The sequence below is a fragment of the Micropterus dolomieu genome, linkage group LG06, assembly GCF_021292245.1.
Source record: "Micropterus dolomieu isolate WLL.071019.BEF.003 ecotype Adirondacks linkage group LG06, ASM2129224v1, whole genome shotgun sequence".
Lineage (NCBI taxonomy): Eukaryota > Metazoa > Chordata > Actinopteri > Centrarchiformes > Centrarchidae > Micropterus > Micropterus dolomieu.
Window position 1 is genome coordinate 17,878,278 of NC_060155.1, and position 16,119 is coordinate 17,894,396.

The 16,119-nt window shown below is 39.2% G+C and overlaps 2 protein-coding genes across 2 annotated transcripts; both read right to left on the minus strand.

Moving 5' to 3' along the window:
• Nucleotides 1-356: 356 nt before the first annotated feature.
• On the minus strand, nt 357-9,283 carry LOC123972832 (fizzy-related protein homolog). Its single transcript, XM_046052534.1, has 14 exons — nt 9,114-9,283; nt 8,408-8,481; nt 7,871-7,999; nt 7,616-7,679; nt 6,594-6,724; nt 6,411-6,496; nt 6,131-6,314; nt 5,874-5,939; nt 5,463-5,565; nt 5,141-5,325; nt 4,810-5,043; nt 4,424-4,528; nt 1,922-2,014; nt 357-1,815 (listed from the first exon to the last, which is right to left on the minus strand). Exons 2-14 carry the CDS (start codon nt 8,474-8,476, stop codon nt 1,774-1,776), a joined length of 1,491 nt encoding a protein of 496 aa, XP_045908490.1. The 5' UTR covers nt 8,477-8,481; nt 9,114-9,283; the 3' UTR covers nt 357-1,773.
• A 1,119-nt stretch (nt 9,284-10,402) lies between these two features.
• plekhj1 (pleckstrin homology domain containing, family J member 1) lies at nt 10,403-15,418 on the minus strand. The gene is made up of 6 exons (XM_046052849.1): nt 15,045-15,418; nt 14,798-14,865; nt 14,558-14,624; nt 13,880-13,970; nt 12,333-12,396; nt 10,403-11,725 (listed from the first exon to the last, which is right to left on the minus strand). The coding sequence occupies exons 1-6, from the start codon at nt 15,136-15,138 to the stop codon at nt 11,633-11,635; spliced, it is 477 nt and encodes a 158-aa protein (XP_045908805.1). The 5' UTR covers nt 15,139-15,418; the 3' UTR covers nt 10,403-11,632.
• Between the last annotated feature and the right edge of the window lie 701 nt (nt 15,419-16,119).

Consider the following 16,119-nt stretch of genomic DNA (forward strand, 5'->3'; position numbering starts at 1 on the left):
AACTATTTTCAGCTGCAGAGAAAAACACATTTGCTTCTCTAGTGAATATTTAGAGTAGCAGAAAGTAAACTACAGTGCCTGCATTCATGGTAACAAAGGAGCATGTCACCACTGCAGCAGGGTGGCTCATTCATGTTTTTAATAGTTCTGGAGCACTGTGGCTCAGAGGAATAATATATAACAGGCTTTGGCTGCACAGCAAATAGCAGTTAGTACCTATGAAATAACCGTACTCTTCAAGAAAGCTTTTATATTGATATAACAATACTGCCCCGTTTTTTCTTCAAAGCAGCAGACTGATTTTATAGAGGGTCTACTCTCAAGTTATTGGACAATAAAACAGCAACGACACAAGGTACAAGATATGATCGTTTAATTGATGTTTATCTCTCGGTACAGAAATATTTTTTTAACATTCTTTTTGTTATTCAAGTTGGCAGCATTGTCTTGATTTTGAAGTGGCATTAAAATAAATTTCTATAGTTTAGCAGAGAAACTGCCCATCAACTTCCCTCAGATAACATTAGTAAACAAACATGCCATTTCTGTACAAGAACCTTTTTACAAAACACAAATAAATAGCATTCATTTAAATGTGGCACACTTGTTGACTCAAACATTCAAACTGGGGAAATGTTGCAGATATGAAATCTTTTTTTCATATTAAAAAAAAAAAATAAAAGTACAAGAGCATGAGTGCTCAATACAGAAATTGTGTGAAGCAAAAGACAAACGCCTTAAGCTTGAATATCTTAGCAGACGCAGCACAAAGCAGAAGCTCTGCACAGAACAATATTTCACTGATTTAATCCCAAATGTTTTCACCGTCTGCTTGAGTTGCTGTTACAAACTACACTGATAAGCCAAAATGAGCCAAAATTTTCATTCCAAATTTCCTCGCCTGATTTTACATTTAAGAAAGTAGAGAAACAACACAAGGGAAAAGTTACATGAAAATCTTCTCATTTGCAATTTTTCTAATGTACAGTGTTGCCAGATATTTATTCTAAGATGTGCCGTACCACATTATGACATTTTTCTTGAGAGATTATGAAACAATGAGCCAATATCATTAGACTAAAATGTACTTAATATCAGATTTTAAAAAAGAAAATCAGGCCCATTCATCCAATCCTTGTTAAACATTAACTGTTCTCGAAACGGCACAGGATTATGTAATCTGTTATCAGTGTACATGAAACATTATTTCTCAGTAAAATGAAAAGACAAACTTGGATTTTTCTGCAATCGTGAACAAAGCCAAATTCCACAGATAAGACCAAAAAAACTGCAGTTATGCACATAAAAGGACACGCCTTCGAAACAAACACACTAGTAAGAATATATGTTAAAAATATGTAAAAAAAACCCAAAACAAATTAAAATAAATAGACATTCAAAGGGACAAACTTAATATTTGGCAGGTAAGCACGTCAGTCTGTAAACAAAACATAAATCACACAGGGAAAGAAACAATGCCAAAAATTCTGGTCTCTGGTCTGCTGGCGGAGGCAGTGGCTCCATCATTCAGGAGGAAGTGGAATACTGTACCAACGTATGCATCTCCTCTGCCCTCGACACTCAGGTTGTGCACCTCTCCAGCTCCCTCCCACCTCCAGCTACAACTTGGCTAAATAACTAAGGGCAATCGAAGGGGGGCCTCTGTAGACTACTGAGGTGAATACTCAAAGAAGGGGCCCATTTACAGCTTGATGCATGCAAAGAAAAATTCCCTTCCCAGCTTTATTCCCTCACAGTACAGAGGTGTGCTTACTACCGGATCCTGGTGAAGAGGTTCAGCACTGATACGGATTCCTAAAAGAGGGAGTGAGATAATAGAAGAAGGTAAGACAAAGACAGGAAGGGATGTAACAAATGGAAGAGACACCAGCGCAGAAAAAGGGATCTGAAACGTAAATACCTTAGTGGACCTCATCTTGCTAAAGACGTTCCAGAACCGAAGTGTTTCATCTCCAGCTCCCGTCACAATGGCCTCTCCATCAGGGGACATGGCCTGCACATAAACTCATTATTATACACTGAACCAGGGTTTTTCCTGGCTCAGAATGGGCCTTCGGGGGGTGACTTCACGGGACCGTAATCATGATCGGTACGCATACAGTACAGGCAATGAGTTACCTTATGACCGAAATCTATGCATTTTCTTCTTATTTCTGACTATTTGATAAACAAATTATATCCACAACCAGGAGGAGTAAAGGTATAAATTTGTGTATTAATAAATATTAAATACAAAGTATAATATATATATATAGTGTAATAATATATTTACAGGATACACTTGATTTGGATAATCTGCCTACAGATAGGTTATTAGTTGACATTCAGCTGTTTCACTAATAAAACCTTTCTCTGATATTAGCCTACACCACAGTGGTTAAGGTTTGATTAGTGCTAATGTTTGAGTATTCATTATAACTTCAGATAATAGTACAGGCTACTATAGCTTACCATTAGTAGCCTATAATATTAATTCCAGTTGGACAAAACAGCAGTTTAATTTTTGTGGGTTGTTTTCAGTCATTAAATTATTATGCAAGAAAAATGTTAAAGTAGTAACTTGTCAATAATAAAAAACAAACAAACAAACATGCATATAGAACAAAAAGCTCAACATTTCTAAAATCTGCTTAGCACCTCAACCTTTTTTCTAATGTCCTTCCTATTCCAGACTGTGATTGGTTGGTTCACGAAATTTGACGAGCAACTATGCACACGGCTCCATGAAATGCTTCCGATCTCCCTGTGGAGATTAGCAGGCAGGCGAGAACAGGAACGGGTGAGCGTCACGTAGTGCCCAACAAACCTGATATGGAGAGGGCAGAGGAAAGCCCTGTTGCCGGTAGGCCAAGGAGTAAAATGTAAAAGTAACACTACCGGTGAATACCGGCACACTGCAAACACAAAAAGCTTTTATATTGTGAGAGATAACAAGAAGTCATCTCTCCCATTATCGGGAGCTTCGTGGCGGAGCGTTCAGGCGTGGTCAAACCAGCGCAGCAACTGGTTTATTAATTCAGTTGCTTGTGTAAAATACAGCGGCTGCGGATGAGGGGAGAGGTGACTGCTGGAAGAAAAGACGTATTTCACAGGAATGTGATTGGAAGCATGAAGGGCAAAAAAGCAGGAAAATATACTGAGACCACCCGACACCCCGATTAAACTGGCAGCGGCTCTAACATGGAAAGTAAAGCAGCACCCATGACAATAACTTATTTAATGGATGTGTTGCAGTGGGAATCAAAGACAGGGGTCTAATCCACTGCTCCATCGCAACCTCTCTATAATAATTTTTTTTTTGTATTCATTTTTACCAAACTTCAACAGCTAAATGTGCAACATGAAACATGAAATAATTGAGTCTATAACTAAATAATCAATTTCAATAATAATAATAATAATCAATAATCAAATTAATTCCAACTAGGGATGAACAATTAATTGAAATATTATCGAAATTGTGAGATGGCCAGGAGCAGGAGCTGCAATTGTTTGATAAAGGTAAAATGTGTAACAAACCATTTTAAAGGTGCCGTAGAATGGAAAACTATTTCCCTTGGCATAGTTGAATAAAAAGAGCGCATGTAACTGATATACTGTGAGCCTCACTCTCCATCGTTTCCCCCTTTCATTTGTAAATCTCGCAAAATACCCCCCAAAAATGGGGCCGAATGGCAACAAGCGCTAGATGTTACGCAACATCTGGGTTGTTTACACTGCCAAAGTCCAGCCCACCTTCCAGCGTTCATACAAGCTCATAGAGCCACAGCTGTATATTGTGCAGTGCAGTATGTCTCACAGAAAGTGTGTTTACGGTTGTGAAAGAAAGGCAAATATTTTCTGGTTTTCCTTCGGATGTCCTCTGGCTGATCCGCCTCAACTCTGTGTTTTATGAAGTTCCCTGATGGACAGATAGCTTTACTTGTTGCTAACACTACAGGCTGCAAACTGCTAGCAGCTGTTAACTGTAGCTGCTGTTGTCAGCTGGCTCTGAACCAACGGTCCAGTGCTTCTGTGGTAATATTAAAAGGTGCTAACAACAACACAACCCCATCAGTGAGGCCTAGTCTCGCATAGCAGGCCTTGTTTCAGCATGCTGCTCAGGCCCACCCCTCTTCTGTGTTTGGGGAAGTTGGTCAATCAAAAGCAAGTGGGCTTTCAGGGAGGGGGGCCTTAAAGATACAGGATCTAAAATGGAGTGCTCAGAAAGAGGAGCATTCTACAGAACCTTTAAATGAAGCATTGTGGTGCTGTGGAGGTGCCCGAGCCTACAAATCATATTCTCCAGACATAAGGTAACACGCTTGTTTGGTACAGAGCCCAGCAAAAATCCCATCATCGTCATCACCCATAGTTTTATGTAATCTTCTGGGACACATAAATACACACAGTACATACTGACCAGGTAGAGTACTCTGTATGAATGTCCAGTAAGTTTGGCCACTTGAGTGAGAGAGGGATACTTCCACACCAGGATCTGGTTCTGGGAATAACCATGTGTGCTGACCTGCAGAAAAGAACACAATGTTTTCTACATTTTGATCCCAGACTTAAAGGAACATTGTTAAGGAACTGTGCCTGTAAACTGTGAAATCAAAAACAAAGCCACCTACAGTTACTACAGTGCACAAATAGCAACTATACTATAAAAACATAACATCTAAAATTCTGTGTGCATGGCTAGCAAAGATTAAATATTCACAAAAACTTTGTACATTTCTGTAATACACCATTGCCTGCATTTACAAACGGCAGAACTGTTCAAATCAAAATCTTCAGGTGACTCACCAGTTCGTTAGTGTGCTTGGACCAGGCCAGGTTGCAGACCTGAGAACCGGTGTCTGTGCACTGTAAGGGCTGGCCGGTCAGAGTGTTCCAGAAGCGGATGCAGCGGTCAGCGGTGCCGCCTCCGGAAGCCAACAGGCCATGCTGGTGGGGAGACCAGGCGATGGCCTTCACTGCAGCCAAGTGTTCCGTGTACTGCTGCACCGGGAGGACGCTGGAGTGGTTCCACACAAGTAACTACAGGCAACAGGTTGGAGCAAGTTTGTGATGTTTATGAAAAAATAAATATGAACGTGTAGCTCACAGACAAACTGGTGAGATTCTGTCTACATACCTTGTTGTCATTTCCACCTGAGGCGAGCAGCTGGTGGTCTGTGCTCCACTTGAGCCCGCAGACTTCCTGTCTGTGTCCTTGGAGACGGCGCTCAGACTGGAGAGGTGGGGCTCTGATGTCGCGCTGCAGGATCACCCGATCGCGGCTCCCAGACGACAGCTGGTCGGCATTCCATGCCAAAGCACCTGGCAGCACAGGATGACACCAAACGGAAGATGATTCACTGACCATGAATGAGAGATGTTGCTAAACAACAGTGTGAAAATGAATGAAGGTTGTAATCTCTCACTCCTGCAATCGTCTCCCCAGCCTCTCAACTCACCTACTCTGGCTGTGTGTCCCTCTAGTACGGAGAGCTTCTTCCCTGCTGCCGCATCCCAGATCTGTACATAGCCCTTATGAGTCCCCACAGCCACCAGGTTACCCTAAAAATGGAAAGCACACTTTGAATATCAATGATTCCAAACCGCATTTAGAAAAAAATAAAGAACAGGAGCATGCACACCAAAACTCCATTTGCATATTTATTAAGATCATTTCAATACTATAAGCACTATTATAAAAGTCCTTTTGGATGATGGATCTTCATCAGATCAGCTATTCTGTACTTAATCAGTAAAAATATGAATGGAGTTTGGTAAGCAGGCTGTACTACAACCTTATTTGAAGTTGGTGTTTTTCTAATGTAACCTGACCACAATTTGAAAATAGAACAGAGGGCAGAGAAACCCACCCTCTCTGACCAGCCCACTGATGTTACAGAATCCCCTTCTACAGAAAGGTCACATAGACGTGTCACCTAAAAAGATGGAGGGGAAAGAAAAACAGATCAACAGTGACAGCTCCAATGTGATTAGAACCTTTATTTGAGAGATATAAATACTTATATAGTCTAAGATCTTTTCTTTTAAACTGCAGCGAAGCCCTCTGTTGGTTGCCTCTTTGTCTCGCTGCTTTGCTAAATGCACTCAACGAACAGATAACACATACCTGGCTGGTGCAGGCACTCCACAGGTAGACACAGGTGCCCAAGCCAACACTGAGCACATTCAGAGAGGACCAGTCCACTAGGTTGAGGTAGAAGTCATCCTGAAGCTCTGGAGCATCCAGAACTTTGAAGGGAATTTTTGATATTTTGCGTGTAGGTTTCCTTGGCGACCGTAACAGTTTCTGGCTGCGATGCACAACACAATTTCGGTAAGGAATGGAATGCTGCTTTCTCCTAAATGGAGGAGATAACATTTGAGGAATGACAAGTATAAAATATTACCTGTTGCTACTGACAGGTGACAGAGAATATGGAGAGACTGTGTTTCCATCCTCTTCTGGCAGAGCCCTCTTCGCACTTACAGAATACTACACACACACAACAAAAATAGATGATTGGTGATGCAGGAAAAACTCCCCATGAAACGAATACATCAAAAGCCACAGCCATATTAACTGTTTTTACACTAAAAAGGCTCCTCTTGGCAGGAGTGGACTGCTGCAGACGGCGGTCCTCTGACTGGGGGTCCTGGACTTTCTCTATGCCCGCTCCTAGCAGCTCGTTCTTCAGCAGAGCTGAGTAAGCCAGACCATCCGCTAAAGGCAGAAGAAGAGACAGCGGGGAAATCAAACCAGGCTGTCGTAATTCTGAAGTTCCAACACTTTGCTCCCTCTGCAATTTCTTAGGTCTGTCTCACATCTCTAAAGATCAGGGAGAATTTTTCACTAAGCTTTGTTTAGTCCTTATCTCCAGTTTCCATGAACCTGCCCGGGCTTAGTAAACAAGAGATGATCAAATGATCCAGTTTGACCGGAGCAGACCGATGCCTATGAATTTCTTTCATGATTATGAGGCACTTTAGGTCTGAGGCTTTTTAACTAGAGCCCGACCAATCATCACAGATGTATGGATACTGAGGAAGAGGTTGGCCAATAAGTAACAAAAAACTGATACAGAAATGTCAAAGATATGTTTTCAGATAGTTTAGAAACAGTGTCTCTATTACATACTTTGTCCACCAGAGAGCACTGACACAAAATGTTTATATATTAAAAAATTCAGATAGATAGATAATATAAATATAAATAATATTTCTTAAACTCTCAAATATCAATATTGTTATCAGTCTCAAATATTCAGTATTGACATATTCTGGTACCGCTTCTCAACTGTGAGGATTTCCTGCTTTTGTTTGTAACATGACAGTAAAATGAATATCTTTGGGCAGTTTGCCAACTAAAAGGAGCAATTTGAATACATCAAATTGGGCTGTGGGACATTGTATCGGCATTTATCACTATTTTCTGACATTTTATAGAAAAAACAATAAATCAGTTAATTTAAAAAAAATTGTTAGTTGCAGTCCTAAACATAACTACCTTGTTTGCATGTTGCTAAATGTAAATCTTAATGTACATATTACAAGAAACTGTAACACAATATTTTGTTATTTGTCCAGTCTATTGGTATGAAGGTGGATTGTTTACCTTTGTTGCTGTCTGTTGTACCATCTTTGGTTTTCCTGTTTTGATTGTGTGACTTTTCAATTTCCTATGTCAGACAATCAAATAAATGATCACTCTCAACCACACATTTACACTTGCTGTGTATTTACAGACAAAAGAAAAATGTTAACAGATAATATGTTTCCTTATAAGCCATAGTCAACACTTTGATCTTGACAACACTGTTCTTTTCATAGGAAAGACAGCAAAGTCGTCAGTGTATTGTAGCAGACTCACATTGATGCGGTGGAAGTTGACACTCCAGTTGGCTCCAGCCCGGGAGGGAATAAAGCGATCACCATGCTTGCTAGGGGAGGACAGGGGGGAGCTGGTGGGTGTCAGAGCTCGCACCGCTTCTACAGCTTTCTACACAAGAGAAGAGAGGAGAAAGATGGCACTTTTGTTTTTAGGTGTTAACAACAGGAGGCTACATTCACAAAACCCAGTCATTTGGCCGGTAAAGTCTTTTTATCACTCAACACCAAATGAAAGGCTGGCCTGTTAAACCATTTCTTCTTCCAACACATGGAGAATATTACCCTCTCTGCCTAATGTAAGTCCTCTGATAGTTAACAATCCTCTTTGAGAGGGGCTATCATCATGCTATTATGGTCAAGATAATGACCTAATCATAATAATCATACTAGTCAAGGCTGTAAGCCTTGGCTAGATGAGGCAATTTATATTCATTATTTTACAACCTATTAGTTCAAGAGAAAATACATCTCTTACAAGAACAGAAACATAATAGAAATGTGTGTATTATTTACTTACTATGGGGCTTGCATTCTCATTTTGAATGTTGATCTGCCTGAGCAGCCTGCACTCATAGTCCTGATCCATGATGCCTGAAAACAAGATTAGACTGGTTAACACAACTGTAAAATTGTGACATGAAAAAACTGTCAGATGACAGGTTAGTAACAGACATTGGTACTCTCATAGGTATGACTTTCTGACTGCTGGTTATTTTGTCTTGACTTACCAGTAACGTGTCTAACTTACATACATACATCGATAAGATTACAAGGACAAACCAAACAATTGTTAAACTCTAGAGCCTTAGTTTACATCCATCTCAAACTAGCTAACAAGAGGTTCGTCACAATGACAATGACATAAGGCTAGTTACAGTAGACACGAACAGCTGCGGGTAGGCTGTGTCCTGCTGACAACAACACTTAACTTATCTTTGTTAACTAGCAGCACATCAAACCATGTAAAAACATTTTAACTGCAGGTATCCGCTTGCTGGTTCTAAGAAACAAAGACTCCGTTGTGGCGGTTATCGCTGATCTGTAATCGTAACACCAAAATTATTTTAAAGACCAAATGATTAACGTTAGTACATTCGCCAAACAAAGCTATGCTAATGCTAACGCTAGTTCAGCTGGCTGACCTACAGTGAGATAGACTAGCTGTCCGGCTAATGCATTAGCAACATTGTTTGTTCAAAGTCTACACTTGTATTAACACCTACCGTGCCCTGATAAACTCTTCCCCTTGAGCGCCGTTGAAATATTTTTCTCAGCGGTGTCTATTCCGATTGAAATGTCTTGTTTTGTGCGTTTTACTCTTTAAAACAGAGCGTGTAAAATTATAAATGTTTTCTTTTGCCGAACGTTCAATTTGGGTTCGCTAAGCATCACGGGAAGGATGTGACGTCGCTGCTTTTGAATCACACATTTTGCGTTGCTAAGGAAACGTTTCAGTCGGCTTCACACGTCTTTGGTATACTGTAGATAAATCACGAATTAATCAAAAAATATAGCTAATTACCAGTCATCAGTTATAAAATATATTTCCAAATGTCTTTATGTGTGTCATTTGCTTGCAATTACATTATTATATAAAACTTACTTACAAATTATTCAACTGAAGTCTTACAACGCTTACAATTTCCTTGTTTATTAATGTCTATACAGTCTGTAGATGATGAATTTACTCTCTTTTAGCAAATATCTTCCTGCCTCTTGCTCATGTTGAGTGTGAATGAAATGTAATCTGCATTCAATGAGTAGTCATACATTTGAAATAAAACCTGGATTTTAACATTTTTCAATTACCTAGTCAGGTAAGACTCCTGAATTCCAGAGTGAACAAAAGACATAAAATGAAATAATAAACTCTATTTGATATCATATCATACATTTGATGTCAAAATTTATCTCTATAATAACTAATGCTCAATTTCACTGCTCATGCCTAAACACCAGTGCTAGCTAACAATTAAATATGACATTTTATAGTGATGAAATGCCAAGCCAACATTGAAAATGACAGGGTGGACTTTCAGCTAGCTAAAGTCAGATAGCTAATTTTAAGTAAAAGAAATGCTAATAACTTTCCTACATTCAGAGTTTCATAAAGTTTAATAAGCAAGCTAGATAGCTAACTACTGGCATTAATCTACATTTTCTTTTGTGATGCACTGAACTGGAGTAGCTGCGAGTAATGCAGGCAGACAAGACGTTCAACACTCTTGATGCATGAATATGGGAAAGAAATTATAATATTAGTGTTACAGTAAGAAAGACCCCCCTGAACTGTTTTTACCTCTTTTCGGGATCCAAGTCTTAAGTAAGGGGGTCAGATCCCTCAATTTGAACCATGTTTGCTTGTATTTATTAATTTTTTGGTGTCAGTGTTGATAAATGTAATGTTTCAACCAGACAACTGAACTGGCACAAATGGATCTGTACATTAACATGCCTTGAGAGATAAAGCCCATGTTTTTCATGGATAACACAGTGGAGGGCAGCATGTGGCTTGATATTGTTGAAGGTGACTGTAATATTTTTAATCCATGTTGTTTTCACTGGAATGACCATGATTAATACACACATTTTGGTGTTAACACAATTCATTGTAGTTGACACACTGCCTTCATTTACAGTATATTTCAAATGGCTTTATTAGTAAAAAAAAATAAAATAAAAAAAGACAGAGAGAGAGAGAGAGAGAGAGATACCAGTGAAACAAATATAATGTAACGAGGTAAAAACAGACTAAACACATGTGCAAAAAGTTTAACATAAAGACACATTCACTGACAACTCCTGACTGTTTACGGGTAGACTCCTGACTGAAAGAACAATGTGCAGGATACAGCAATGCCATGATGAAGGAAATGTGATTGAGAGAAATATTAGACCACAACATACACTGACAAATAAGTTGGTGTGCTATTTATTAGGTTATGTCAAGAGCCTGGTATCCCAACATGGTCCAAAAGCTTATCTAAAGGTATCTGATTCAAAGTGCCACATAAAAAAGGTACAGTAGGTTCAAGTAAATTCTAATAATAATAAAAAACACCCAGTTATGTGCAAAAGTATATTTTTTTAAAACTAAGTAGTCTAAATGGGCTAGATGATAAATACATATTGGGATCACTAAAATCTATTTCGCATAAACAAAAATAGAATAAAATGAGTGGCTCAACTCAGCAGACCAAAGGCCCAATACAGTTCAAATTAGGACAGTAAATCCTGCCGAATGTGTTCTAAATAGGGCAGGATATCTAATAATCATAAGCTTCTTCAAACAGTGTCCATTTACTTGATTAACATCAGTTTACACCAAATGTTCATATGCCCTGGATTGATTCTTGTTAAACACAGTCATGCTCATATTGCTAATAGTCCTGAAAGAACGGCACAGACTTCAGCGCAAGTGCTCTCAAAATATCATTGTCTAAAAAGGTATGTCCAGTACAAAACATAGAATTAAATATGTTTTACACAGACAACCAATTAACCAAGGCAAAGTCTGAAAAAGAATACAGAAAATGGCATGTAAAAGCCCCTAAACTGAATATATGTTGCATTTTCACCTGTAGTGATTGACAACTACATAAAAGAAATAATCAGTCACTGTGCATGGCCTCAGATACCCTGCTATGCCACACATTCAGAGTGAAGATCTAAAAAAGCGTGTGTGCTGATCAGTGAATTTTGGAATGGCAAAATAAAGCACATCTGGACACAGGAGGCTGGTCTACAGGGAGGCGGTATCTCGAGGCATAAGTTGCAGGCCATTGCTGACCTGGAAGCGGGTTTCATCTGATATACCATACTGCTCCAACGGGTCCTGCGGAGAAAGCAGACAGTGAGTAAAGATGTAAGAAACAAAAACGTGTACAGAGCAAAATCAAACTTTATATATCAAATGGTTAGTTCACCGAAACCACACAAACAAATACAAAACATATTTTACCTCTAGGGAAGTCTAGTCATACAGATTGCTTGGGTTATATTTGGTGAGGTTTTAAGATCTTGAGACTTCTATCTCCACCCAAACACAATGTGGGTGAGTGGAATTCAACTGGTCCTTCTCATAGCATTGGAAAAATTACATTTGATAACCTCAACAACCATATTTCTTCACAAACTTTGCTATGAACAGTTGGGAACTATTTCCGAGGTCTGTGGATCATCCTGAATATCCAGGTATCTCGGTTGTTTTGGGGGTGGTTGCTCTCAAGATTAAAACCTTGCAGAATAAAATCTAAACTACCGAATTGTCCTCTATTGATCTATCCAGCTATCTTCTGCTGATATTGATTATATACTGCGCACTTCAGTGGGTCCAGCATGGCACACATACATTTCACACTGAAATACTTCCTACTAAGTTCAAGATAAGCACCATCTGTGTGGCATTTAGTGTGCCAACATGCTGCTGTGAAGGGTCTCACCTTGCCAGTGAGCCTGTGGATTTCAGTTCGATAGAATATCAGGTTCTTCCTCATGAACTCGTAACTGCAAAAGATGACATGAGTAATAACTTCAGTGTTCAAACAATGTAAAAAAGTACCAAAAAAGAAAAATTAAAGAAAAAGTACAGTAAACACTAGGGCTGCAACTAGGCTTTTAACATATTCATGATCAAATTCAAAAACATGATTTCAAATTTCAGTACACAACTTGTTTCAATTCAGTACATCCTATAAACCAAGTCATTGCAGCTTTATTAGACTACTGGCTTACTACTACTACTACTACTACTACTACTACTACTTCTGTCTTAATACAGAACAACTTTGCATATGTGGGGAAAAAAGTGCATGTTCCACCCAGAAAGCACCCAGGAAGCTTTGGCTATGTGTTGGTTGTTGACTGTTGAATCATGTCAGCCAGATCAGCCCAATACATATACAGTAGGTACAGCAGCATCATCAGAATAATAAAACACAAAGTCGGCGCTTTAAGACCATCCCCTATCACCCTGTTTGGGAGCATTATGGTTTTCTCAGTAAACTTTAACACAGGAAAAGGTCATGTAGTGATGCATCAGTTGACACTGTGTCTCTGCATACAGCTACATTATTCATTTGTTTCCCTTATGCAAGTCTATTACTGGAGGCTAAAACACACTGAGTAGAAGTTGTTCAGATAGCATCTCAATGCACATTAAGACCTGCAACAGCCACAACCAGCGCCAGAGCAAAATATAGCACTGCAAGAATGTAACCGTATTCAGTCGTAGAGAACACAGTAGTCTTGCTATAATGTTCAATCATATGACCATAGTTTTGAATTATTTTAGATTACTTAATGACGCTATGCAATATGTATGAATGTTTAACAGCAAATCTTATGCCCCACTGCTTAGTAGGGTTGTGCATGTAATCAAATTCTATTTTCAATTACGATTTTGGCCTTCAAGAATTATGAAAACAACGTAATCGAGGTAAAATGATCACTGTACCGCATTCCATTGCAATGATGCTCTCCTTTATAGCTGTGGCTCCCACCTCTCCATAAAAGCCCAAACTCACTAATCGAGCCTTTAGACAGGCTGCGGCAAGTTTAGTTCAGCTCGAGCCGAAATGAGGCACGGGGGGGTTATAACTGTTAAAACTTGTTAGGCAACATTATTTGCTTTAGACTACAGCATTTTACACTGCATAAATTAGCCTAGCGGACTTTTCTTATACACATAGCTTAAAAAGTACATTTATACTTTTCTCTTTGTTACCTGCTAAGCCCACACACATACACAGCAAAAGCAACCCCCCCACCCCCAGCCATCCAGGCAAAATACTGTGTTGCAGTCATCCTCTTGTATCAACTGTATTGTGTTATCATATGGAAGCATTCAGCTTGTAATGATACCAAATTGAGAACTTTTATTTTCTTTAACTTGATAAGAGACAAAAAATGACTCATTAGCAAAACTGTAATCAATTAATTTTCTATCAAATTGACAGTCAAATGATAGATAGAAAAGAGTCAGCTCTACCTGGCCTTGATAATGGCATCCACCCACTCTCCACACTGCTCTTCAGAGTCACACTCAAACTGATACTTCCTCTCTGCTTCATCCAGAAATGCTACAAAGAGAAATGTTAATTATGTGAAACCTGGTCAGCAGTGTCGGTGGGTTATGTAAAATAGGAAAAGCAACTGTGAGGATCCTGTGCCGGTTAAATTCTGGTTAAGAACATGGTTGTTAAAAACAGTAAAAGCAGTAGTATACATGTACATATACTCTATACTTGTTTACTCAACAGCATCTACTCATCAGCAGCAAAAAGAAAGTTTAGTGCTGACATGTATATTAATCATCCATTGCTTTAATTGGTTACTGAAAGATCTACAGGTGTTTGATGTGAATTGGAATACTACCTCTGGCGTAATAGTGCAATCTCCTCTTATAGACTCCCTAGTGACAAGATTAAGTTTTTTGTTTGATAAATTATTTGAGGCCATAAAATAATAGAAATGTTGTGCATGGGAAAATGATGTCTACCACAGTTGCAGCAAAGCCATAAGCCCCAGAAATGCTACAAAGAGAAACGCATGTACTGTAAGCCCGCTCACATCTACAGACTTAAATAATGTGAAACCAGTCAGCAGTGTGGGTTGATAATGTCAATGTGAAAGTGGGAAATGCAACTGTGAGGATCCTGCAGCTCACCAATAGAGAAGGTATGGCTGTCCTCCCTCTCCACCCGGCACTGCTCCAGCAGCAAAGCTCCAATTGGCTGACAAATAAAAATAATGACTTAATTTTTAATCAGCGTGCTGCTTTCCTTTTCAAGAAATGTCATCGTTTTATCATGAGGTATAGGTAGGGCAATGATTACATGAGCTAAGAACAAATGATGTGAGAATAGGTGCAGTAATAACCATGTGCTGGAATATTGATTTAACTGACCTCCTCCTCATCAGTCCGGAAATAAAAGAGGAAATTAACGACGAGTTTCACCAGCCTCTTCTTCACAACTGTTTGATAACAAACAAGAACTAAGATGAAACTTCACAGACAGACAGACAGTCCTGTTGTCACCACAGCTGATGGGTGACATGAGCAATCTCTGATGACTGCTGATCTTAACATTAACTGCTGCTGCCCACACTAACGTTACATGAAACGGAAGTAGGTGTGTAATAGACTGCGTTACCGTCTCCTTTCTTGGGTCCTCGCATCCCCAGCTCAGCTGCCTTCTCTGAGGGCTGGCGGCTCAGAGACACCAGCTCCTTCTCGTTGAAACGCATGGCAGGTCACTGACGCAGTAAAACACTGGTTGAAAGCTGAAAGCAGTCACAGGGAGACTTTCGCTACGGTTGAGCCATTCCCACGACCGTGAACATAATAATGGAGTGAGATAATACTTATAAGTAGCCTACTAAGTATACCGCGGACTAAACGTAGCCGCCTCGCTATCTGAGGCTCTCGAAAAGTGGCGGAGTGTGTGTGGTCATTTGAGCGGTCAAGCAAACACAGCAGTGTCGAACTTCTCCTTCATGCTCACACCGGACACACACTCCCCTTACGTCTCTGCTGGCAATGACGCTCCTCTTCACTGGTACTAGTACGGTTGCCGGTGAGGGTCAAACTACGCGAATAGCGCCTTTCACGATGTAACCCACTGGTGTAGGAAGTGGTGTCCTTTACAATAGTCAAAGTATTGTAAAAATACTCTGTTACAAGTGAAAGTGCATTGATATTTTTTATATATATAACCAGGAAATATAGCCCTTGTGACTGCTGTACTATATTATATATTAAATTATTGGATTATCATTACTCATACGTTACAGTGTGAGCAACAGGCTGTAGTTGGTTACCGTGGAGCTAATTTAACTATTTCGTATTAGACTGCAACTAATGATAATTTTCATTATGGATCAATCTGCTGATTATTTACTCAATTAATCGATTGTTTGATTGATTGTTTGTTTCACAATGTTTATTTTGTCCAACCAATGATCTAACTAAAATTATTGTAAATGAATTAAAATGATTAAAAAGAGATTAAAGAGAAAATAATTCTTACAAAGTAAAAAGTAGTATTCCCTCTGAAATTTAATGGAGTATAAGCAGAAACTGGCATTAAAGAAAAATACTCAAGTAAGGCATAAGTATGTACCACAAATTTGTAGGCTACTTAAGTACAATTCTAGAGTAAATGTCAGAATCATAACCACCCTTATTATCCAAGTAAGCTTACATATACAAGGAATTTGCTTTGGCGT